Source organism: Schistocerca gregaria, chromosome 5 (assembly GCF_023897955.1).
Source record: "Schistocerca gregaria isolate iqSchGreg1 chromosome 5, iqSchGreg1.2, whole genome shotgun sequence".
NCBI classification, from domain to species: Eukaryota; Metazoa; Arthropoda; class Insecta; order Orthoptera; family Acrididae; genus Schistocerca; species Schistocerca gregaria.
Window position 1 is genome coordinate 36,171,610 of NC_064924.1, and position 26,736 is coordinate 36,198,345.

Consider the following 26,736-nt stretch of genomic DNA (forward strand, 5'->3'; position numbering starts at 1 on the left):
TTTCTCATACACAAACAGCAGTTGACCGACGTTGCCTGGTGAAACGTTGTTGTCATGCCTCGAGTAAGCACGAGAAATGCGTAACATCACGTTTCCGACTTTGATAAGGGTCGGATTGTAGCCTACCGCAATTGCGGTTTATCGTATCACGACATAGCTGCTCGCGTTGGTTGAGATCCTATGACTGAATATGGAATCGGTGGATTCAAGAGGGTAATACGGAACGCCGTGCTGGATCCCGACGGCTTCGCATCAGTAGCAGTCGAGATGAAAGGCATCTTATCCGCATGGCTGTAACGGATCGTGCAGCCACGTCTCGATCCCTGAGTCTTCAGATGAGGACGTTTGCAAGACAACAACCATCAGCACGAACAGTTCGACGACGTTTGCAGCAGCATGGACTATCAGCTCGCAGACCATGGCTGCGGTTATCCTTGACGCTGCATCACAGGACCGCCTGTGATGGTGTACCCAACGACGAACCTGGGTGCACGAATGGCAAAACGTCATCTTTTCTGATGAATCCAGGTTCTGTTTACATCATCATGATGGTCGCATCCGTGTTTGGCGACATCGCCGTGAACGCACATTGGAAGCGTGTATTCGTCATCGCCATACTGGCGTATCACCCGGCGTGATGGTATGGGGTGCCGTTGGTTATACGTCTCGGTCACTTCTTGTTCGCATTGAGGTACTTTGAACAATGGATGTTACATTTCAGATGTGTTACGACCTGTAGGTCTACCCTTCATTCGATGCCTGCGAAACCCTACATTTCAGCAGGATAATGCACGACCGCATACTGCTGGTCCTGTATGGGATAGAGAAAATGTTCGACTTCTGCCCTGGCCAGCACTTTCTCCAGATCTGTCACCAACTGAAAGCGTCTGGTCAATGGTGGCCGAGCTCTTGATGGTATCGTGTTGTAGCTGCGTGGGCAGCTGTACCTGTACGCGCCGTCCAAGCTCTATTTGACTCAATGTCCAGGCGTATCAAAGCCGTTATTACGGCCAGAGGTGGTTGTTCTGGGTACTGATTTCTGAGGATCTATGCTCCCACATTGAGTTCTAGTATAATATAATCGTCCAATGGGTACCCGTTTATAATTAGCATTTCGTCTTGGTGTAGCAATTTTAATGGTCAGTAGTGTAGTTGTCTACAAATTATTATTAGTGCTTACTGGCGTTTTATGCCAGCATGGCAGTGATTCTGTTAGTATGAGGTGATTTACAAATGTGGTGTACGGTATGTACTTCCACTTTCAAGTGCTTTAGGTTTTCAGAGTACCTTGCTCTACACTTTATGCTTGTTTTTCACTCATTGAAGTGCACTCGGCGCCTCTCGTCTCCCTGCCGACAGAAATCATCTCTATGCAGCACAGAGGCACAGCCTTACTGGTGTAGCGATGTGGAAAAATTTTCTGTCAAAATTTCATCTTCTTAGATGTACCGAGAAGAAACTGAAACTAACTTACGTAAGGACAACACATACACACCCATGTCAAAGGGAGGACTAGAACCTCAGACGGGTAGAGCCGTGCGAACCTGGACCGATCGGCTACCCCGCGGGGCCCACTCACCTCTCAGATGTAAACAGGAAGCGCGCCCGTTTCCTCGTACACCACCAACACCGACTTTCAGAGGTCGGTGAAAACTACAGCCGTGGCCGCAGCCGCAGTTGTGGACGCACATGTATGCCGGAGTGCAACACCCCCAGCCATGGAGGGCGTACGGGGATGGCTGGAGTGGTAGGAATTCGGATGTTATACAAATACTGGCCATTAAAATTGCTACACCAAGAACAAATGCAGATGATAAGCGGGTATTCATTGGACAAATATATTATACTAGAACTGACATGTGATTACATTTTCACGCAATTTGGACGCATAGATCCTGAGAAATCAGTACCCAGAACAACCACCTCTGGCCGTAATACCAGCCCATGCAGCTTCAACACGATACCACAGTTCATCAAGAGTAGTGACTGGCGTATTGTGACGAGCGCGTTGCTCGGCCACCATTGACCAGATGTTTTCAATGGTGAGAGATCTGGAGAATGTGCCGCCCAGGGCAGCAGTAGAACATTTTCTGTGTCCAGAAAGGCCCGTACAGGACCTGCAACATGCGGTCGTGCATTGTCCTGCTGAAATGTAGGGTTCGCAGGCATCGAATGAAGAGTGGAGGCACGAGTCGTAACTAAATGCGAACAAGAGGTGACCGAGACGTGCACCCCATACCATCACGCCGGGTGATACGCCAGTATGGCGATGACGAATAGACGCTTCCAATGTGCGTTCACGGCGATGTCGCTAAACACAGATGCGACCATCATGATGCTGTAAACAGAATCTGGATTCATCCGAAGAAATGACGTTTTGCCATTCGTGCACCCAGGTTCGCGGTTGAGTACACCATCACAGGCGCTCCTGTGTTGCAGCGTCAAGAGTAACCACAGCCATGATCTGCGAGCTGATAGTCCGTGCTGCTGCAAACGTCGTCGAACTGTTCGTACACATGGTTGTTGTCTTGCAAACGTTCCCATGTGTTGACTCAGGGATCGAGTCGTGGCTGCACGATCCATTACAGCCATGCGGATAAGATGCCTTTCATCTCGACTGCTAGTGATACGAGGCCGTCGGGATCCAGCGCGGCGTTCCGTATTACCCTCCTGAACCCACCGATTCCATATTCTGCTAACAGTCATTGGATCTCGACCAACGCGAGCAGCAATGTCGCGATACGATAAACCGCAATCGCGATAGGCTACAATCCGACCTTTATCAAAGGCGGAAACGTGATGGTACGCATTTCTCCTCCTTACACGAGGCATCACAACAACGTTTCACCAGGCAACGCCGGCCAACTGCTGTTTGTGTATGAGAAATCGGTTGGAAACTTTCCTCATTTCAGCACGTTGTAGGTGTCGCCACCGGCACCAACCTTGTGTGAATGCTCTGAAAAGCTAACCATTTGCATATCACAGCATCTTCTTACTGTCGGTTAAATTTCGTGTCTGTAGCACGTCAACTTCGTGCTGTAGCAATTTTAATGGCCAACAGTTTAAATATGTCCAGCGCAAACACCCATCATTTGAATATTCTCTCCCACAACACACACACACACACACACACACACACACACACACACACACTCGTCCAGCACACACTCGTCCTGTCCGGTCTCACTTACCCAGCCGCGCTGTTGTGGGCAAGACCACACAGGTCAGCACATCCTTTGTATCCTTTTAGAGGCTGAGCTAATCCCTTACTTCGGGTTGCCGACTCCTAGTGACTGCCACTGAAGCCAGCCGCAGTGCATTGCAAAACAAGCAGCTCCAGCTTGAACATATACAGTGGTTCAGTAGTTCTACCACAACATAGACCCACAAGTTTAAAAATTCCATTTTACACAATCCGACGCAGTGTTGTTTAAAATGCACACCGATTTCTCGCTTGAAATGTAGATTTCACACGACTATAATATTTAACTCATTTTTGGCTCATGACAGAGTGCTAGGACCTGCCACTGCTAAGGACACCACCTCAGTTTCTAACTCTGTCTTAAGGTAACCAAATGTCTCGTAATGTATTTTATTAAGTTTTAGTCTTCAGTTACTTATTTTAAAGTTTATTTGTGTTAATATTTACTGTAAAATTAACTTATTAGTGGATTTTCATCAATCTCAGTCTTTCTTCTTGTGTTATTGACTCGAGTGGCCTGTTATTCTTGAGTGTGCTTACGTCGTTCGTCTAAGGCTGACGCCTCAGTAGTATGTTTACATTTTGTGGCGTGCAGTGTAACTGTAGCGGTTATAAAGCTAAGTACTGAAAAACGTATTTGTGCACCGGTATACAGTTAATACATTTATTAGTTTTCAGCGGTGTTTCGTGCCGTTTGTGGCGAAATAACGATAAACTTTTGGAAAAGTTCCCTCGCTGTCGTTTTTAGAGTTTTCTGTGCGTTGAAGTCGTTTAGTAAATTTCATGGTTTAGTTTTCAGCTGACGTTTCTTAGTGTGTCTATTGAAATATTTCAGGAAAACTTTCATTCGGTGTTTTTACTTCCTTGAGTGTTCCAGAGACCGTTTCAATTTTTGGTTTTAGCTAATAACTTTGTGAAGTTTTGTTGGTATTGGTTTTAGTTGTGGTGAAGTAGTATTAATACAAGTAGTTGCCTTCTTAGAAGACAGAGAATTTCGAGACCTCTATTCTTAGTTCCATAAATAGTTCTACTGGTGTAACTAAACTTAAGTAAAGTATACGTACTGTAAAATTTTAACGTAAGTGAGCAGTTTGGGCTATGTCATAGGTTTGTGAGTAGTGGGTTAGGGCGTGGGATTTGTTCAAAGTATTTTCATAGGGGAGGGGGGCGGAGGGGAATGCTCTGGGGAAGCCAGTGGGCATTCTAGCGAGATACTCTCCTGGGAATGCAGAATCTGTAGTAGAAATAAGTTGATATAGAAGCAGGAGCGTAAGATCTGTGCCCTTCAGGTGCAGTTCAAACACGCAAAGGAGGAACGAGAAACTAGATAGGTTGAGAAGGTTTACGGTGCTGGGGAATGTGAGCTGGCAGTTGGCAAGAAGGTAGCTAGGAAGAGGAGGTGTTCAGACAGTTATACTTTACGTATATGCAATAGATTTGGCCAACTGTCAGAGTTGAGTGGAGAGAAGTTTCGTGTAGCTGTAGATGTAGATAACATGCAGCAGTCGTCAGGAGTTAGAAGACTTGGTCAGTTGCAAGTAGACAGAAAAAGGTTCTGCTGCTAGCTAGTTCTCGCGGTAGAGGTGTGGTCCAGCAGTTGCAGGAAGTGTTGGGAAGTGAGTACCAGGTCACCAGCATTGTGAAGGGTTGGCTCAGGTGACCGACAGCATAGGGGAGTTGTGTAGGAATTCAGGGTCAGGATCAGGTAGTGATAGTGGGTGGACCAGGGAACAGTCTCGATAGGGACAGGGAATATGATGTAGGTGGTGACCTGGTAGAGATAGCTACTGAAACTGGTGGCACTGATGTGCATTTCGTGCAACTGCTTCAGTGTCACGATCAGCGTACTGCGGCTGTTAGGCATGTTAACGTGGGGCTGGGGAGGGCGCTGATGGCAGAGGGCATGGGCCACATCTCAACATCTCAGTGGTGCTAGTTGGGTTTATCAGTAGATTGGGTTTCACTAGGCGTGGCCTGCACCTCAATAGGTATGGGAAGGGGAAGCTGGTTAAGGTTATAGGTGACAGTGTAGTGAGTGGTGGTGGGATCACTCATGGGAAAATTCCTGTAGTACTTGGTGATAGAGCTGCACCTTTTTTAGATTGAAGTCAGCTGATAGGTATACATGCTTAAAGGAAGTCCCTCTAACTAAGGGCTCACCTTCAGAGGATGTAATGTTTCCAAGTAGAGAAGGAATTAGCATATTTCATCAAAATATAAGAGGTATTAGAGGTAAAGTTAGTGAACTGCTTATAGATGTTGACTCTGAAATTATTGGTATATCAGAGCAGCATATCCATAGACATATCACAGCACTGCGCTGAACAGATATTTGAATGTTGTGCAGGGGCAGTTGAATGTTGTGAAATTAAACTTGTAATTGTCGTTGTTTATAGGACCCCTAAGTCTGACTTCAGAGCACTTCTGTTCAAGCTAAAGAGGGTTATTGATTCACTTTGTAGGAAGTGCCAGAAATTAGTTATATTTGATGACTTCAATATAAATTTTGAATATGATAGTGCAAGAAAAAAAATGTTGGTAAGTTTCCTAAATTCATATGATTTGATGCAGACAGTGATTTTTTCAACTAGGGTGTAGGGGAACAGTAGCACAGCCATAGACAGTATTTTTATTCATTCTTCATTACTAGATGGGCATTCTGTTAGTAAAAGTGTGAATGGCCTTTCAGAACATGATGCATAAATTTTATCACTAGAAGGCTTTAGTACTCAAACAAATGTCGCATTTAATTACAAACTATGTAGGAAAGTTAATTCAATAGCAATAGAGAGTTTTCTAAACTATCTCAAGGAACAAGAGTGGCAAGATGTTTATAGTGCTGATAACATAGATGACAAATGTAATGCTTTCCTTAAGACATTTCTCATACTATTTGAGAGTTGCTTTCCATTAGAACGTTCTAAACGTAATAGGCAGCCTGGGGGGATGACTAGAGGGATAAGGATATCATGTAGAACAAAGCGAGAATTATATGAAAATGTTAGAAGTAGTCACAATCAAGCTACAGTAGCCCATTACAAACAGTATTGTAAGGTGCTTAAAAATGTTATTAGGAATTCAAAGAATATGTGGTATGCAAATAGAATAGCTAATCTACAGGATAAAATTAAAACCATATGCTCTGTTGTGAAGGAAGTGACTCATAACCAGCACAAGGACGACGATATAAAGTCAGTTCTCAGCAAAAATAGTTCTGTTGCTGATAAATCAGATATATATGCAGTATTTAACAATCATTTTCTCAGCATTGTTGGTGAATTAAATAAATATTATATAAGTTTCTTGCCAAATGGATTTCCGAGATTGATGTCTGAAATACTCCTCTGTGATACAGACAAGAAGGAGACTAAGGACTCTCATGATTATGATGGAATGGCTAGCAGAACATTAAAGTACAGTGCTGTACATGTTAGCCCTGTATTCAGCCGTATTTAGAATTTTTCCTTTATGTATGGTCAGTTTCCTGAGTGATTAAAGTACTCAGTAGCAGAGCCGTTTTATAAAAAGGGATTATGTAGATAATTTTAGACTTACTCCTAAACCATCAGTGTTTGCGAAAACTTATTGAAAAGACTGTGTACGTAAGGATAATTGATAATTTTATATCATACGATTTGCTATCGAATGTGCAGTTTGGCTTTAGAAGTCGTTTAACAACTGAAAATACTATATTCTCTTTTTTTGAGGTACTGGATGGTTTAAACAAAATGTTTCGAACGCTAGGTATAGTTTTTGATTTAACAACGGCATTTGATTGTGTTGCCCACAAAATATTGCTCCAGAAGTTGGACTATTGTGGAAATGTGGAGTAGCTAACAATTGGTTCACTTCTTGCTTTAGCAACATACAGCAGTAGGTCATTATTAGCAATGTTGAGAATGGCTGCGATGTGGAGTCTGAGTGGGGTTGGTCAAGTGGGGGGTGCCGCAGGGATTAGTGTTGGGGCCACTTCTGTTCCTTATTTATATAAATGATATGCCTTCTAGTATTACAGGTAACTCTAAAATATTTATGTTTGCTGATGACACTAGCTTGGTAATGAAGTATACTGTCTGCAACGTTGGCTCGGTTTCAAATAGTGCAGTTCATGACTTAAGTTCATGGCTTGTAGAAAATAAACTAACACTAAACCACAATAAGACTTAGTTTTTATAGTTTCTAACACACAATTCAACAATAAATACCTCATGTTTTAATTTCACAGAATTGGCATACGATTAGTGAAAATGTACAGTTAAAATTTCTAGGTTTTCAGATAGATAGTAAGCTGTCGTGGAAAACCCACATTCAGGATCTTGTTCAAAGACTAAGTACTGCCATTTTTATGATTCGAACGGTATTTGAAGTGAGTGATCGTTCGACGAGTCTGGGTATTTTGATATTAGCCTCTCAATATATATATATTGAAAGGCTAATTAATTTAATTGACCATGAGAGTCACTTGGAGATCCCTTTAGAGAAGACGTTCTCTTCAAAGGACACTATCGAGAACTGACATTTTAAGTTGACCTCAGAAGGATTCTACTGCTGGCAACGTACATTTTACGTTAGGACTGCGCTGTTAAAATCATGATCACAATGACTATGCTACCATCACCCAGCATAAAAAGCTGTCTTGATTCTACTGGCATACACAAGAGATGCTAATAGCATTACGCCCTCTAGAAGAAATGCTGTCTGTGATTTGGAATCTAGTCTATCCATTCAACCACATGCTTGGATCCTATGGAGATGTCTTTTAATGATTGTAGCCACTGATAGTCAATATTCGTACCACTTTCATATTTCGAGACAGGTCACCCTTCTGGAACCTATCTACTACAGCAAAACGGATCTTTACACACTCCCTCTGCATCTTGTAACTCTTCCTCATTCTCTACCCCGCCCTCCCTGCAGCTTTGTTCATGTGATCGTCCAAATTGAAGTCGGAACTGAACAAAAGTGGGAGAGAGCTATATCTGCCAACTTCTGCAACACATGAAGAAACAGGGTGAGCTGAGTAACTGGGAAAGGATCGACTTTTCTGACCACTCGGTGGAAATGGGATGCTGTCATAGCTCCACCAACCTTGTACGATCTGTAAGGCGAATACGAAACGAAGCTTTCTTCTGCAGCATGAGGTAGTAGAAAAAAAGACAGTACAAAGCAGTTACAGCGGCGTGTCTTGTCAGGAACTGGAAGAAGGAGGAGGGTTTTGCCAGTGCAGTGCACAGTGCAGTTCACTTACAAACTACATAGAGGTACTACAATCTGAATGAGTTCTGCATAAATCAGGGTGAATTCTGTAATGATACTTGAATTACGCAACCATTACGGCACCTCACCTGAATCTCTCGATACCAGCAAAATTCTACTGTGTTTCTGTAAAGTAGTTAAAATATTTCTGAGACAACATTCAGATTTGATTTCATTTTTGATACATCGATATGTTTATATTGGAATGATATTATTTTTATGTGTATTCTTTCTTTTGTCACTATGATTTCTGACGCACTTGTAACTCTGATTTTTGGGCGCGTAAGCGATTATTAGTTTGTTAGACGCCATGTTGGAAAGACGCATATTGTAGTTAGCTTATAAAATGTGAGAAAGATGTTTTCAAGTATATTTTGTATTGTGAAGTGATGTTTTGTGTGTTTCGTGATATTGCAACAAAAGCAGTGAAAAGGAAGTGTAACTTAAATTCGGAGTGCTGATTATTTTTTTTATATCACCATTGTGCTAACTTTGAAAGGTTTAATCTTCAAGAATGGTTTGTGAAGCGCATCTACAAAACTTTTGAATCTAGCGGAATAAAACCTAGGCCTCTTTGCATCCAAGCTTGGAATCATCACCACCTAGATTTTCGACGATTGAACCATGATTTTACATCGAGACCAGCGTGGGAAACACGAAAAGATGAGTGCCTAATTTATTCATTATTACATGACTTTATTAACTGTGCTCTAATGACACCTGCCACAAAATAACTTTGTTGTTGCCCGAAAATGCAGTGTTTAGCAGTGTGAGCAACACGACAATCATTATTAAATCTTGACCTTTGTTGTGGTAGAGTTGTTAGAATTCCCATCTGTTACCCAAAATTCTCTCTATCATCGTTATTTTATACGATCTAATAGAGAAAACTACTTTCAGTAAAAACTCAGCTAATGTCACACTGTAGAGAGCTATTACCATGTCCCTGCCTTCTGATACGACAAAAACAAATACCATCTATGTGTTAGCATCGAGCATATGTGGCGATAATGTTAAATATACAGATATGGATCCATTGGAGCAGGTAGCCAGCGATCGAAGTCACTTCTACATTCCAGCATAAAGTGTCATCACCTGTACTGTTGGAGTACTGTATCTCACAGACTATCAATCGCAAGAGAAGGTCACTGTGTCATTGTTTCTGCTGTAACACATCCAAGCAGTGTATGACTCTAGCTTTGTACACTGCCATCATTTTGTTTTTCCCACCATGACTTCGAGATCTGTGTTAGGTGCTAAACAGACATTAACATGTGTTGATGCATTGGCTCTCACAGAAAACTGGACGACTGAAGTAAAAGACAGAGGTCGTGTTTCTTTCTGACAAGAAAATGTGGAACACATTGTGACATATGGAAGCTGGAAGAGTTTTGTGGAATTTTGGAACGTTTCCAAATAGCTGATCGAAGATGACTGATGCCCTCTACATTTAAAGCCATCTTTAAAAGCGATGTGCAGATTCCTAGGTGTTCCATTTCAATTTATTCTTCGTATTGCAGTCATGTACGCAACCACTGTGGGTGTTGCCCCTCCACCACGACTGTTTCTCCATCTCAAAGAAGTTACGTCAGTCAATCATTTCGTTGTAATCAACAGCATACCAGTGGATCGATGGGATGGAAAAGATACTGTTGACGTACTGTAGTAATCACCACAGTTGATACCGCGATCAATTTCAGCAAATTTACCAGTTTCCAATGCCGACCAATGACATGGTAGTACACTTCCATAGTTCTGTATCATTGCTAAACCACCCCTCCAGTACTGTACGAGTACCATATACCAGATTGCGAATGTATACAGATGACTGTGCAGTACATCCATACATACGAATGGAGACGTGTCGTCTTCAGCGATGAGAGTCGCTTCTGCCTTGGTGCCAATGATGGTCGTATGCGTGTTTGGCGCCGTGCAGGTGATCGCCACAATCAGGACTGCATACGACCGAGGCACACAGGGCCAACACCCGGCATCATGGTGTGGGGAGCGATCTCCTACACTGGCCGTACACCTCTGGTGATCGTCGAGGGGACACTGAATAGTGCACGGTACATCCAAACCGTCATCGAACCCATCGTTCTACCATTCCTAGACCGGCAAGGGAACTTGCTGTTGCAACAGGACAGTGCACGTCCGCATGTATCCCGTGCCACCCAATGTGCTCTACAAGGTGTAAGTCAACTACCCTGGCCAGCAAGATCTCCGGATCTGTCCCCCATTGAGCATGTTTGGGACTGGATGAAGCGTCGTCTCACGCGGTCTGCACGTCCAGCACGAACGCTGGTCCAACTGAGGTGCCAGGTGGAAATGGCATGGCAAGCCATTCCACAGGACTACATCCAGCATCTCTACGATCATGTCCATGGGAGAATAGCAGCCTGCATTGCTGCGAAAGGTGGATATACACTGTACTAGTGCCGACATTGTGCATGCTCTGTTGCCTGTGTCTATGTGCCTGTGGTTCTGTCAGTGTGATCATGTGATGTATCTGACCCCAGGAATGTGTCAATAAAGTTTCCCCTTCCTGGGACAATGAATTCACGGTGTTGTTATTTCAATTTCCAGGAGTGTAGATAACGCTTACCGGCCAATGATCTTCAGTGCAGATGCGCTCACATTGCTCAAACTTTTGCGGGAATCGGTAGATTGTCTGCTGCGAGTAATGAGTATAGTGGGCAGGGGCACTACAAGTGTAGTGTGTGGGCAGTAAGCTGGAAATGTGTATCTCACGGGGAACATGCTAGAGAGAGGTCCCTGCTGTCGCACTATCCTCTGTGTCCTCGATGGCTCATTCGGAAGAGCGCCTATCATGTGAGCAGGAGATCCCGGGATCGACTCCCAGTCGGAGAACACATTTTCAACTGTCCCCGTTGATATTTATCAATGCCTGTAAGCACCTAATGCTCTGTATTTCATTCAAATTTCATTCTTCGGGAGCTCCAATACCACCAATGGTATTCAATCTTTGAGATATGTCCGAAAAAACAGATGCCGTCTTCATACATTACGAAGGCGCTTAAAACACGGTATAACATTAGAGCAGTGTGGCATCCGATCTTTAGTCATGACGAATGGAATGCTGTTAATATTCCAATGTAAGAAATATATTCCCAGATCATGACACACATTCTCCCTGGAAGTTTCTCTATGATAAACTATGGTGAAAACTGTAAGGTGATAAAACACACCGAAGAAAACATAAACACTACATAGGTTCCCACAGGTGTGTGACACCTGCTGTTTACGAAGTTCAAGTCTGATTAGGGTTTGGAAATTGTGGTGTGTTCACAACAGCCCTATGAAACCATAGTCGACAGCCGAAAATGCATACAAAGGAACAGTGAGTGGCATCTTACGATGAAATAAACACCACAGTCAGTAGAATGAGATGTACAGTCTTGTCACAGTTTACTACAGCCCCCCTAAACCTCCCTCTTACACACAGTAATCATTGCCCAATGGCTGTATTGGTCATATGAGGGATAATATTTCCGTTTCTCCTTGGCGTTATGTTTCTAGAATGCCTCCTCTCTCCACTATTAAGACGTGTATACGTAGCATCAGTCTACTCTCCTCCTCCAGAACACAAAAATTTATTGATTTTGCTCAATACTCTTTTTATTGTATTTGTCTGTAAATTTATGTATTCTCAGTCAATTTCCGCAATTTTACTAGGCTTTCCCCGAATTTTAGCGATTTTCTATCATTTTCCATAATTTTTCAGTTTTTGATATGTATATGGTCAAATTGCAGACATACCCATTTTCTGTGTGATTTTATACGACAATATTTGCGCATCATATACAGCAACCTACTAAAAACTCCTAATACTTGCCCTCCCCCCTAGTGATCCACTTGCATGCATTTTGGATAGGGCGAACGTGAAAAGTGTACTAACAATCGTTACAAGTCTGTATGAAACAGAAGACTCGATTTACGTCCAAGATGTGGCAGACAAAAGGATTACTTCACATACATCTTCATTCGTCTATAAGAGGGTACCGAAACTCTTTTTCATCGATGGACGTGTTTCGTCACACGAAAGGTACAAGTCCGCTTCTGACCGTCGTTAGGAAGCGTTTGCTGTTAGCGGTGGGAATTGGACACTGCTCTGAGTCCCACACAGAACACACAGTAATACACGATTCGATCACAGGCCATACCATACAACATATACATCCCAAGAGAATAACAGGAAAAAATGGTTAAATTCGTGAGAAATGGCCTGCAGCAACATCTCCCTCTCTTCCTCTCAACCGATCACTCCTTCTGCTTTCTATAGTTCTTTAGCGCAGATCCATGTCAGTTTGGAGGCAGATAGCCGTCTTTTCTATAAGCATCAGAGCAGTCAGCTTGATGTATCATTATTACTTCTACAGACATACAGTAGACTGTTGTTATAAAAACTATACAGCTACTGTTTGTTAGCTGACACCTCAAGGTTGTGACTGAGGGTGAGTACAGAGTAGCACAGGGTAAATACTGTTAATTAGGGTTTAAAGCACAAAAACAGCCGTTCACAAGGTCAAACACGCGATCCATTTTGTAGTTGTATATTGCAGTCATCCCAGCTGGCAATACAACGCTCTTTAGCTAAGGATACTTTATAAAAATCTATAATGTGGTTGCCTATAACTTTGGGGTCACACGGACATGTTATTCTACGTTCGATGGTCAACCACATTAAACATACTATTACAATTGTCCCATTGCCGTCATCGCAAAAAATAACCGTTGCTTCCATTATAACTACAGTCAGGCAGCAGTAGCTGATCAAGACACAAGTAGCAACAGGGAAGTAACCGATATTGTGACTTTTACGAGTTCCTAACCAGGAGCGAATTTTATAATATCATCTGTGTGCTTTAATAGTTTAGTTTCTTGAGTTTCTGCATGTTAATTTAATATCTAATAGCCACAGTTCTCACGTTTTCGTTTACGTCGGAAAGTAAACCGATTTTGTGACATATTACAAATTTCCAAACAGGGGTGAATTATTTAGTTTCACCTGAGTGCTACGGTAGTTAGGTTTTTGAATCTCTGCGTATTAATCTAATTTATTAGACACAGTTCCTGCGTTTTCGTCAGGGTCTGCAGTAGATTTCCGTAGCACGAGTCGATAGTCCATTTATCAGCATAGCTTAGCTTTCCACGGTCATTAGCATGGACAAGGACTGCGATTATTGTGTGCCGATGAGAGCCGACGGTGACACTTCGCACTCAGCTTCAGGCTCTGATGGCTTCGGTTACACAGCTTGAGGCTGCAGTGGATGAGCACCACTGTTGTGGGCCGGCCGTGGGGATCCAACGGACGTCCAGCACGTCAGAGTCCTCCGATCAGTCCTCATCGATGGCCAGCCCAGTTACTGCTCACGCGGCCGCACGTAAATCCTCCCCGGTTTCTCAGACAAACAGGTTCCTGGTGCTGTCTGTGGCTGACACTGTTACTGAGCCAGATGCTGTTCCTGTCCTGTCTCAGAGGAAACCTCTCAGCCTGCAAGATCCGGACAATCACAGAGAGTGGGATTATTGATAGTTGGGAGCTCCAACGTCAGGCGCGCTATGGGGCCCCTTAGGGACATGGCTGCCAAGAAGGGAAACAAAACCAATGAGCATTCTGTGTGCATACCGGGTGCAGTCATCCCAGATGTGGGAAGGGTCCTCCCAGATGCCATGAGGACCACAGGGTGCAGCCAACTGCAGGTGGTGGCTCACGTCGACACCAATGATGTGAGTCACTTTGGATTCTGTCTGATTTCTAGCGGCTAACAGAAGTGGTAAAGGCTGCCAGTCTTGCTTGCAAGTTGAAAGAAGAGCTGGCCATTTGCAGCATATTTGACAAATTTCGGACCTCTGGTACAGAGCCGAGTGAAGGGTCTGTATCAAAGGCTCAGACGGTTCTGCGACCGAGAAGGCTGCAATTCCGCGACTTGCGCCGAAGGGTGGTTTGGTTACGGGCTCCGTTGAATAGATCAGATGCCCACTATATGCAGCAGGTGGCTATACGGGTAACAGGTGCTGTGTGGCTTGCACTGGGTGTTTTTTTTTAGGCTAGCGGCTCTTGGGAAAACAAAAAACGGGATTCACTCACAAAGGGTGCAGGCCGAACACAGGAAGAACGTAGATACAGGAAGCATCGGTATAAAAGTTGTAAATTGTCGTAGCTGTGTTGTGAAAGTACCAGCACTCCAAGTGCTAATAGAAAGCACTGATGCTCAATTCGTTGTAGGCTCTGAAAGATGGCTAAAGCCGGAGATAAGCTCAGCCGAAATTTTTGCTAAAAGCCTAACGGTGTTGCGAAAGGATAGGCTAAACACGTTTCGCGGAGGAGTGTTTGTTACTGTTATAAGTACTTTATCTTGTCGTGAAATTGAAGTAGATTGTTCCTGTGTGTTAGTATAGGGAAAGGTCATTGTTGGCAATCGGGATAAAATTATAATTGTATCCTTTTACCGACATCCCAATTGAGATATACAATTACTGAACGGTTCATAGAAAACTTGAGTTTGATTTTAAACACGTACCCGACTCATACGATTATAGTTGGTGGCGATTTTAATTTACCCTCGATATGTTGGCAAAAATACGTGTTTAATTCCGGAGGTACGCATAAAAAATCATCCGAAATTGTTCTAAACGCATTCTCTGAAAATTATTTCGAGCTGTTAGTTCATGAGCCCACGCGAATAGTAAATGTTTGTGAAACACTCTTTAACTCTTAGCAACAAATGACCCTGAGTTAATAACGAGCATCAAAAAGGATACAGGGATTAGTGAACACAAGGTTTTCGTAGCGAGACTGAATATTGTAACCCCCAAATCCTTCAAACATAAACGAAATATATACCTATTCAAAAAAGGAGATAAGAATTCACTTGACGCCTTCCTGAGACACAACCTCCGCTCCTTCCAAATTAATAATATAAGTGTAGACCAGATGTGGCTTGAATTAAAAAAAATAGTATCGGCAGGAATTGAGAGATTTATACTAAATAAATTAACAAACGACGGAGCTGATTCTCCTCGGTATACAAAACGGGTCAGAACACTGTTGCATGAAACAAACATTCCAAATTTAAACAGCCGCAAAATCCCTAAGTTTGGTCACCTTTTACAGAAGCTCGAAACTTAGCGCGGACGTCAATGCGAGATGCTTATAACAGTTTCCACAACGAAACTTTGTCTCCAAACCTGGCAGGAAATCCAGAGAGATTCTGGTCATATGTGAAGTATGTTAGCCTTCTCTGCGCGACAGCAGTGGAGATACTATCGAAGACAGTGCTGCCTAAGCAGAGTTACTAAACACAGCCTTCCGAAATGCATTCATAAAAGAAGACGCAGTAAATATTCCAGAATCCGAGTTAAGAACACTGCCATGATGAGTAACGTAGAAGTAAATATCCTCGGAGCAGTGAAGCAACTTAAGTAACTTAACAAAAGGAAGTCTTCTGGTCCAGACTGTACATCAATTAGGTTCCTTTCAGAGTATGCTGATGCATTAGCTCTATACTTAACAATCATATACAACCGTTCGATCGACGAAAGATCTGTACCCAAACGCTGCAAGGTTGCAGAGGTCACACCAATATCCAAGAAAGGTAGTAGGAGTGATCCACTTAATTACAAGCCCACATCATTAACGTCGATATGCAGCAGGATTTTGGAACATATATTGTGTCCGAACGTTATGAATTACCTCGAAGGAAACTGACTATTGACACACAGTCAATATGAGTTTAGAAAACATCGTTCTTGCGAAACACATTTAGCTCTTTATGCGCATGAAGTGTTGAGTGCTATTGACAAGGGATTACAGATCGATTCCGTATTTCTGGATTTCCGGAAGGCTTTTGACACTGTACCACACAAGCGGCTTGTAGTAAAATTGCACGCTTATGGAATATCGTCTGAGTTATGAGACTGGATTTGTGATTTTCTGTCAGAGAGGTCACAGTTCGTAGCTACTGACCAAAAGTCGTCGAGTAAAACAGAAGCGATTTCTGGCGTTCCCCAAGGTAATGTTATAGGCCCTTTGCTTTTCCTTATCTATATAAACGATTTGGGAGACAATCTGAGCAGCCGTCTTAGGTTGCAGATAACGCTGTCGTTTATCGACTATTAAAGTCATCAGAAGATGAAAACAAATTTCAAAACGATTTAGAAAAGGTATCTGTATGGTGCAAAAATTGGCCGTTGACCCTAAATAACTAAAAGTGTGAGGTCATCCACATGAGTGCTAAAAGGAATTCGTTAAACTTTGGTTGCACGATAAATCAGTCTAATCTCAAAGCCGTAAACTCAACTAAATACCTAAGTATTACAATTACAAACAACTTAAATTGGAAGGAACACGTACAAAACGTTGAGGGGAAGGCTTACCAAAGACTGCGTTTTATTGGCAGAACACTTAGAAAATGTAACAGTTCTAATAAGGAGACTGCCTACACTACGTTTGTCCGTCCTGTTTTAGACTACTGCTGCGCGGTGTTGGATCCTCACCAGATAGGACTGACGGAGTACATCGAAAAAGTACAAATAAGGCAGCACGTTTTATATTATCACGAAATGTGGGAGAGAGTGTCACTGAAATGATACAGTATTTGGGATGGACATCATTAAAAGAAAGGTGTTTTTCGTTGCGACGGACTCTTCTCACGAAATTCCAATCACCAACTTTCTCCCCAAAAGCGAATTATTTTGTTGACACCGACCTACATAGGGAGAAACGATCACCACAGTGAAATAAGGGAAATCAGAGCTTGTAAGGAAAGATACGGGTGTTAGTTCTGTACGAGATTCGAATAATAGAGAATTTTGAAGGTGATTCGATGAAACAGACACTTAAACGTAATTTGCACAGTAGTCATAAAGATGTAGATGTACGTTTCCCATGCACAAGAATTGTCCTCCACCAAGCAGAAGACTTCCAAGTACTCCCTCAATTTCCATGCATTTGGGCATATTTTCCCTCAATTTGTACGTATTTTCTGTCATTTTTTTGTAATTTTATAGATTTATTGACATTTCTTCTGCCCAGTTCTCCTGCGAAGCTTCTGTAAAGTTTAGAAGGTAGGAGACGAGGTACTGGCACAATAAAGTTGTGAGGACGGGGCGTGAGTCGTGCTTGGGTAGCTCAGTTGGTAGAGCACTTGCCCGCGAAAGGTAAAGGTCCCGAGTTCGAGTCTCGGCCCGGCACACAGTTTTAATCTGCCAGGAAGTTTCATATCAGCGCATACTCCGCTGCACAGTGAAAATCTCATTCAGGACTTTTGGTGGTTTTAACCTTCGTGGCGGCGCCCTGGCGATAGACACATAAGTGTGAGGCCCCAAACAGTGGCTGCAATACCGTACTTCATTCCAATCCTTGGTGATTACAGTTATTACTTTATAGGTGGCAACGGTGTGGGATGCAGATGTGAACTCTACCCAAGCTGGAGATCCCTGTCTCCAGTAAACTGGCTAAATGGAGATGTTTCAAAATATTATTGACTTTGATTTGATTTACGTCTTTTGAGACCCTTCCTCTCCAGAACAGAGTCTTTTTCCCACCATTTTTTTCTGGGAAGGTCAGGGAGGGGGCGAGGGATAGGCGGGGCCTCATCTGGTGGTGGCACTGTGTACCAGGTCAATCGATCTCAGGATGTCAACATGAGTGCACACACGAAAATTTTCCAATAAAGCGACACTTACAATCAGCAGCACTGTAAACGTGTAATAATCACATGTAGTTACAGGATGTGAGCTTTTCCCACAAATGAAAGAGAGATCCAAATCCTGCAAACTGAATCTTATAAAATAAACAGTGTAGCCTTTGCTATGTAATTGAACTTCCTGTCATGACATCCTCCCTATCCAGCAGAGAGCTGCTACTTTCTAGGTGGAGAAGGGTAGGGGGAGGGCTGGATGGTTTTCCAGAGGTGGTGGTGTGGGTAATTAATTCATCGATTTCATTAATTAGTCAATTAAATTGATATCAGAAAAGTGCATGTATTGGTGACTTCCCAAAGTGGTGGGGGAACAATAGATTGATGACCTGTCTTTCAAAAGGAAGCATTACCGCCAGTGGGTCATAATCCCCTTAGTAGAATCATAGGTTAATTACTAGTCAATCAAAAGGGAACGATAGGTTTGCCCCTGAATGTGTACTAGCTCCTGATGTTGGCAAATCCACACTAACAAAAGGCTCTGAAACGAACTTTGTCCCACTAAACACCTGATTTCCTGCCACTGGACTTTCTTCTCTCGATATACGTCGAAGATGAGGTCGATGCACAAGTTCGTCCAAGGAGAATTCAAAAGATGACATTCTCGGTGTACGTGCGACGATATTCGTGGAATCTGTTCAGTCTGTGCAGGAGACCCTGCAGCAGCGAGTGCAGAGTGTACTGCAGCAGTCAATAGACACTTCAAATACTTGGTGACTTGAACAGAGTGTTGACGAAATATTTGTAATAACGTTATTTTGTGGTTTTGTTTTCTCTTGACGTTGCTGACGTAATTTTTCAATGCGAGTCTGTATTTTGACATTAGACTTGTGGTGTGATAATATACACACTTGTACTTCCTATCACACATATCCATTAAATTTCGACATGCACTTTCCTTACAAAGTTTCGGCAGAAACAAGAGCATAACTGTCACGTTATTAACTGGTGGGTCATCCTTAAATGCGGTGTCAGTTCCCTACCAGTTTGTGTGTCAGTCCAGCCACTTTTAGCCACGTGCGATTAGTATTAGTTTTAAATTAAACTTTTCTCAAGCGTTCCATTTGTAAGTCATGGAACACCTCCTGATATAAAGTAGAACCTCCTTTCGCAACGTATAGTACAGTAACTCGACGTGGCATGAACTCAGCAAGTGGTGGAAGTCCACTGCAGAAATACTGAGCCATACTGCCTCACTAGCCGTCCCTAATTGCGAAAGTGTTGCCGGTGCCGGATTTTGTACACGAGTTGACCTCTCAGTTATGTCCCACAGATGTTCAATGGGATTCACGCAGGGCGATGTGTGCGGGCAAATCATTCGCTCGAATTCTCCACAACGTTCTTCCAACCAACAGCAAACGACTGTGGCCCAGGGACGTTTTTTTGGGAATGCGAAGTCCATGAATGGCTGTACAGGGTCTCCAAGTAGCTGAACATAACCATTTGCAGTCAACTCCTTTATGTGCCCATCACCAGCTGGCACAGCGTCTTGCTGACAACTTCGATCCATGCCTTCGTGAGGCCTGCACCACACTCGCACCCTCCATCAGCTCTTACCAACTGAAACTGTGACTCATCTGAGCAGGCTACGGTTTGCCAGTCGCCTACAGTCCAACTGCTCAGGAGAGGCGCGGCAAGTGGTGTCGTGCTGTAAGCAAAGGCAATCGCGTCGGCCGTTTGCTGCCACAGACCGTAACGCCAAATTTCGCCGCACTGCCCTAACGGATACATTGGTGTACATTGGTGTCTGCGACTATTTCACGAAGTGTTACTCTTCTGTCGGCTCCGACACTCCTATGCAAACGCATCTGCTCTCGGGCGTTAAGTGAAGGCCGGCGGCCAATGCGTATTTGGTATCCTCGGCACACTGTTGACACTGTGGATCTCAGAATACTGAATTCCCTAACGATTTCCTAAATGGAATGTCCCATGCGTCTAAGCTCCTACTACCATTCCACGTTTGAAGTCTGCTAATTTCCGTTGCGCGGCCATAATCACGACGGGAACCTTTTCACCCGAATCATGTCAGTACAAATGACAGCTCCATCAATCCAGTACCCTGTCTACACGACACAACATCCATATGTGTCTGTGAATATCACTACATCATGACCTCTGTCAGCTCACTATATCTAACTATATGAGGCTGGAATGCACCATCAGCCTGAAGACACTTCTGTACAACACGGACTTCTATATGCATACAACAGCAACGGCAATGAATGTGCCTTTTTTTAGAAATACATTGCAATTAACACTGCCACTAAAAGAGACTACTGTTATGAAGCAAACATTTATGACCAGTTACTTAAAATGTGCTGGCCTATCTTTGGAACGCAATTCAACAACGATTCTGCGTGCCATGGATTCGACAAGTACTTGATAGGCTTCCAGAGGTTTGTGGCACCAGATTCCCACACAAGGGTCACACACTTGTCGTAATTTGCGGGCAATTGGTTTGTCGGCGCCGAGCTGGCTTCCAATAGCGTCCCCGTTAGTTGGATTTTATCGAATTCGGTTAAACCGTATATGATGGCCAAGCCACCAACGTGAGTTCGCTATCATGCTCCTAAAACCATTGCAGGACGATTCTGGCCTTGTGACACAGACAGTTACCCTGCTGGAAGATGCGGCCGTTGCTGGGGAAGACATCAAGCCCAAGGGGTTGGAGGTGGTCCTTAGTAATGTTCACGAAGTCCGTAGCTATCATGGTACTTTTGATTATTACTGCGGGTGTCCGCCCCCCCCCCCCCCCTTACCTGAATGGTCAGCGCGTTGGAATGCCACGCACAGGGGCCCAGGTTCGATTCCCAGCTGGGTGATTTTGGGGGATTTGCTCCCCTCATGGACTGGGTGTTCTGCTGTCCTCATTATCATTTCATCCCCATTGTCGACGCGTAAATCGCCCAATACGGCGTCGCACTCAATAAGAGTTGCACTTGGTGGCCGAACTTCCCGCCTAGGAACTCCCGGCTACTGACTCCATACTCTCATTTCCATTGCAGCTGGTCCCATGGAAGCCCAGGTGAAAAAAATGGTTCAATTGGCTGTGAGCACTATGGGACTTAACATCTGAGGTCATCAGTCGCCTAGATCTTACAACTACTTAAACCTAACTAACCTAAGCACACACATCTATGCCCAAGGCAGGATTCGAACCTGCGACCGTAGTGGTTCCAGACTGAAGCGCCTAGAAGCGCTCGGGCACACCGGCTTGCGCCCAGGTGAATATCACCATAACATAATACCGCGCACATCCGACTGCATTCATGGCGCACTGGATGTTTGGAGCACCAGTCCGCCTGGATGACAGCGTACCTAGACACGACCCTCGACCTAGTTTCACAATGAACAGGTTCATCCGACCAGGTGGCACAATGCTGTCGATCTCGTGCCCACTGTAATCGTAATTGACGGTGTTACTGGGCTGGGTCGACATGTGAACAAGCAGGTGTCCTCTGCTGCAGAACACAGCGTTCGCCACTATGCGCTGAACGGGGAGCTCCAAAACACTTCTGCCTGCGCCAGCACTGTGTTGTCAGACCTGCCACACATCGCCGCCTACCCTGTTTTAAAGAACAGGCAGATCTCCGATCCCTACGTTCTGTGATGAGGTATGGACGGGCAAGTCCTTTTTTTTAACCTTGTCACCTACTCGTTGTTACAGCATTCTTCAACGATTTTCCAAATAGGTGCCCACGACAGGCCACCAGGTTTCCGGGATACTCGCCCCGAGACACTGGACCATAACTATGCGGCTTCTGCAAAGTCTCTTAATTCGTCGGATTTCCGCAAATCGTCGCTAGAATGATTCCCAGTTCGTCTTTGCTTCGCTTTAACATCGTCACGTGCTCTCACAGCCACCAGGCGGCATACAGCCCCGCGTTGGCAGTGATACTAATGTTTCGGCCCGCCAGTGTATACATCGTTTACAGAGAACGTTTCCACAGTTCATTCGGGTGGAAGCAGTATTACAGTATATTAAACGTTTCAGGAAATACTTTACCTGAACAGCGCAGGTAAATCGCCTTGTGACAATGTCGAGAGCAGAGAGACTAGGCCGTACGTGGGGGCGTACAGACAATTTTATTTTTTTCCGTGCGGACAGAATAGCTGTGACACGCTACGACAAGTATTAATACCCTGTGCTATCCATTACACATTGTCCGCCGCAGTGTGAGATGCGGCAGCAGATAGCGGCCGCCAGCCATCAGCCGGAAGCCGCGCCGCTATCTGGGCGCCCATCTGCCGCTCGCCAGCCGTTATAATCGCGGCGCAGCCCCCGACGGCACCCAGCCGCCCGCCGCAACCGCCATGGCCGCCCCCCGACACCTGCCGCTGCCTCTGCTGCTGCCGCTGCTGCTCGCCGCCACGTGCACAGCGGCGCCCAACGCCCAGTCCGTGAGTCACTGGAACACGTGTCGTGGTCTCCTACTCAGTGTTCGATTTGTGCTTTTACCAGTTGGGGGGTGGGGGGGGGGGGATGTCTTAGGGGGTTAGTATAATTATACATGTTACTAGCTTGGACCGTGGCGTTACCCATGGTTAAACAGTTATTTATAAATAGATGTTAATGCCAGAACTCGCTATTCACGCGTAAGCACTATCAGAAAATCCATCCCTTGTCATATCTTTAAAAGTACGTTATAGGTAAAGCTTATTTACAAAATCATCTACATACAGGTATACGAGGGGAATTCAAAAAGTAAAGGCACATTTGTGAAAAGCTGTACTTATTCTGATGATACAAAACTGAAACATGCGTTATTTTTCTACATAACCTCCCTGGGCTTCAGTGCAGTTTTCGCGACGTTATACGAGTTTTTTTTATTTCATCAGAAAATACGTTTATCGGTTGCACCGCACCGCAGCAATAACGTCTTCATTACTGTCAAATCTTCTTCCCTGTAGTGCTTCGGTTAAGGGTCCAAATATGTGGAAATCGCTTGGAGCTAGGTCTGGACTGTACGGTGGATGTTCCAGCACCTCGAATCTCAACTCCTTTATTGCGTCGTCTGTCCGTTTGGCAGAATGTGGGCGAACGTTATCTTGCTGTAGGATGACACCTCTTCACCGTTTCCCACGTCATTTGGATCTTATCGCAGGTTTCAATTTCGTACGCAACACATCACATCCATCATACAATACAGACCTGGCTCTAAAGCCTCGTTTACGCTGGGGCGGCGTCTTGTCGTTTTGTTCTAAATGTTTTGAAATGCTTACCTACTACATAACACTTTTTCAAAATTAATAAGCAAACATATTAATAGTAAGACTGTATTAAAAACTTTCCGTGTTCGGCTCCACAAATTTAAATTATATGTAAAGTTTTAGTCCAGAGCGTGGAAATAAACATCCCAGGTTGGGATGCATAAACTAAAACCAGAGGAGGGGGTGGTCTGATGCAGAGGGGGGGGGGGGGGGAATCCCCCCATCCGCCCCTGCAAATCGCACACTGCTCCTACTAGACTGATGGCTGACTCCCCTGCTGTGGAACTGTTAAAGCTTAGGTTCAAAAATGGCTCTGAGCACCATGGGACTTAACGACTTAACATCTGAGGTTGTCAGTCCCCTAGACAGAACTAAAACCTAACATCACACCCATCCATGCCCGAGGCGGGATTCGAACCTGCGACCATTGCGGTCACGCGGCCCCAGATTGTAGCGCCTACAACCGCTCGGGTACTCCGACCGGCGTTAAGGCTTAGCGCCGTAAAATTAAGTACTAGAGCGAAGCGACACAAGTCGTGGGGCAGCGATATGCACACATACAGTCTGCGAAAGTAGCGTGTACACGAACTATGAATGGGCCGCGGGTGTCATTTGTACTCACGTGATTCATGTGCAAAGGTTTCCGTCGTGATACTTTTATGCACGACTGGAATTAATAGGATTTGAGAGCGTACTAGTAGTTGGAGCACGGGACATTCTATTACGAAACAACGCAGTGGCCTATGGCCTGCACTTAACGACCGAGAGCAACGATGTTTCGTAGAGTAGTCAGTACTAACAGACGAGCAACATTGCTTGAAATAACCGCTGCAATCAATGTGCGACGTACGGCGAACGTATCCCTTATGGCAGTGAGGCAAAACTTGGCGTTAATGGGCTAAGGCAGCAGACACCCAAGACGAGTGCCTGCTACCAGCACGACATTATCTGCAGAGCCATACCCGTTGGACCCTACACGGCTGGAAAACTGTGGGCTGGTCATATAACTCCGAATTTCAGTTCATAGGAGCTAATGGTACGGTTAGTGTGTGGCACAGACCGTACTAAACCACGAACGCAAGTTGTCACCAACGCACTGTGCAAGCTGGTGGTGGCTCTGTAATAGTGTCAAGTGTGTTTACGTGGAATGGACTGTGTCCTTCGGTCCAACTGAACCCATGATTGGAAATGGTTATGTTCGGCCACTTGGTGACCATTTGCACCAATCATCATATTCCCAAACAACGGTAGAACTTTTATGAATGACAGTGTTCCGCGTAACTGTCCCACAATTCTTCGCGATTGGTTTGAAGAACATTTTGAACAGTTCGAGCTAATGATTTGCTCACTCAGATCTACTGACATGAATCCCATCATACATTTACAGGACATAATCGAGAGGTCACTTCTCGAACAAAATGCTGCACCGGCAACACTTTCACGACTATGAACGGCTACAGAGGCAACATGGCTCACTGATTCTGCACGGGACCCAACGAAGCGTCGAGTCCCTGCCACGCCCACCTGCTGCACCACGGCAAGCCAAACGACGCCCACGACAACACTTGCAGGTATCCCGCGACTTTCCTCACCTCGGTGTGAAGTTTGCACCGTGCACGTTCAGTCGTTATCGTCTTTGCACGTAACACTGAAGTACTCGTTACTTTTGTTACTGCGCGTCGTCATGTACAAAGAGACTGAAACATGACGTTAACGCTGAACAATGAACGCGCTCCTCTTTGTCGATAAATGAATGGGGCGCCATGTGACGTGGAGGGAACCGCAAATACAGAGGTGCCGGTTACCTATTTAGCGGCATCATACATCGCGGTTTAAAATAATTTTGCAATTCAAGCTTGAGTTCATACACTACTGGCCTTTAAAATTGCTACACCACGAAGATGACGCGCTACAGATGCGAAATTTAACCGACAGGAGGAAGATGCTGTGATATGCAAATGGTTAGCTTTTCAGAGCATTCACACAAGGTCGGTGCCGGTGGCGACACCTACAACGTGCTAACATGAGGAAAGTTTCCAACCGATTTCTCATACACAAACAGCAGTTGACCGGCGTTGCCTGGTGAAACGTTGTTGTGATGCCTCGTGTGAAGAGGACAAATGCGTACCATCACGTTTCCGCCCCTTATAATGAAATGTCGTGTGACGAGGGCCTCCCGTCGGGTAGACCGTTCGCTTGGTGCAAGTCTTTCGATTTGACGCCACTTCGGCGACTTGCGCGTCGATGGGGATGAATTGATGATGATTAGGACAACACAACACCCAGTCCCTGAGTGGAGAAAATCTCCGACGCAGCCGGGAATCGAACCCTGGCCCTTTGGATTGACAGTCTGTCGCGCTGACCACTCAGCTACCGGGGCGGACTCCGCCCCTTATAAAGTTTGGATTGTAGCCTATCGCGATTGCGGTTTATCGTATCGCGACATAGCTGCTCGCGTTGGTCGAGATCCAATGACTGTTAGCAGAATATGGACTCGCTGGGTTCAGGAAGGTAATATGGAACGCCGCGCTGGATCCCGACGGCCTCGTATCACTAGCAGTCGAGATGAAAGGTATCTTATCCGCATGGCTGTAACGGATCGTGCAGCCACGACTCGATCCCTGAGTCAACACATGGGAACGTTTGCAAGACAACAACCATCTTCACGAACAGTTCGACGACGTTTGCAGCAGCATGGACTATGAGCTCGGAGACCATTGGTGCGGTTACCCTTGACGCTGCATCACAGACAGGAGCGCCTGCGATGGTGTACTCAACGACGAACCTGGGTGCACGAATGGGAAAACCTCATTTTTTCGGATGAATCCAAACGAACCTGGACGCACGAATGGGAAAACGTCATTTTTTCGGGCGAATCCAGATTCTGTTTACAGCATCATGATCGTCGCATCCGTATTTGGCGACATCGCGGTGAACGCACATTGGAATCTTGTATTCGTCATCGCCATACTGGCGTATCAGCCGGCCTGAAGGTATAGGATGCCATTGGTTACACGTCTCGGTCACCTCTTGTTCGCAATGACGGCACTTTGAACAGTGGACGTTACATTTAAGATGTGTTACGACCCGTGGCTCTACCCTTTATTCGATCCCTGCGAAACCCTACATTTCAGCAGGATACTCCACGACCGCATGTTGCAGGCCCTGCACGGGCCATTCTGGATACAGAAAATGTTCGTCAGATATAACACTTTTATTTGTTTCCTCGCACTTCTTCGAGAAAAGCCTACAGTTTCATTCTGTTCTGTTCCATGACCATCGCACACACAATGAAGGAAAGCGCTAAATCACCGTTATTGTGAGCTCGTACAAATAGTACAA

At 44.7% G+C, this 26,736-nt stretch overlaps 1 protein-coding gene across 1 annotated transcript in view; it reads left to right on the forward strand.

Moving 5' to 3' along the window:
* The first annotated feature begins 22,479 nt into the window (after nucleotides 1-22,479).
* LOC126272813 (uncharacterized) overlaps nucleotides 22,480-26,736 on the forward strand; it is a 58,951-nt gene continuing 54,694 nt past the window's right edge. The window contains exon 1 of the mRNA XM_049976000.1: nucleotides 22,480-22,584. Within this exon, the coding sequence (XP_049831957.1) occupies nucleotides 22,498-22,584 (87 nt within the window). The 5' untranslated portion in view covers nucleotides 22,480-22,497. The remainder of the gene's footprint in view (nucleotides 22,585-26,736) is intronic.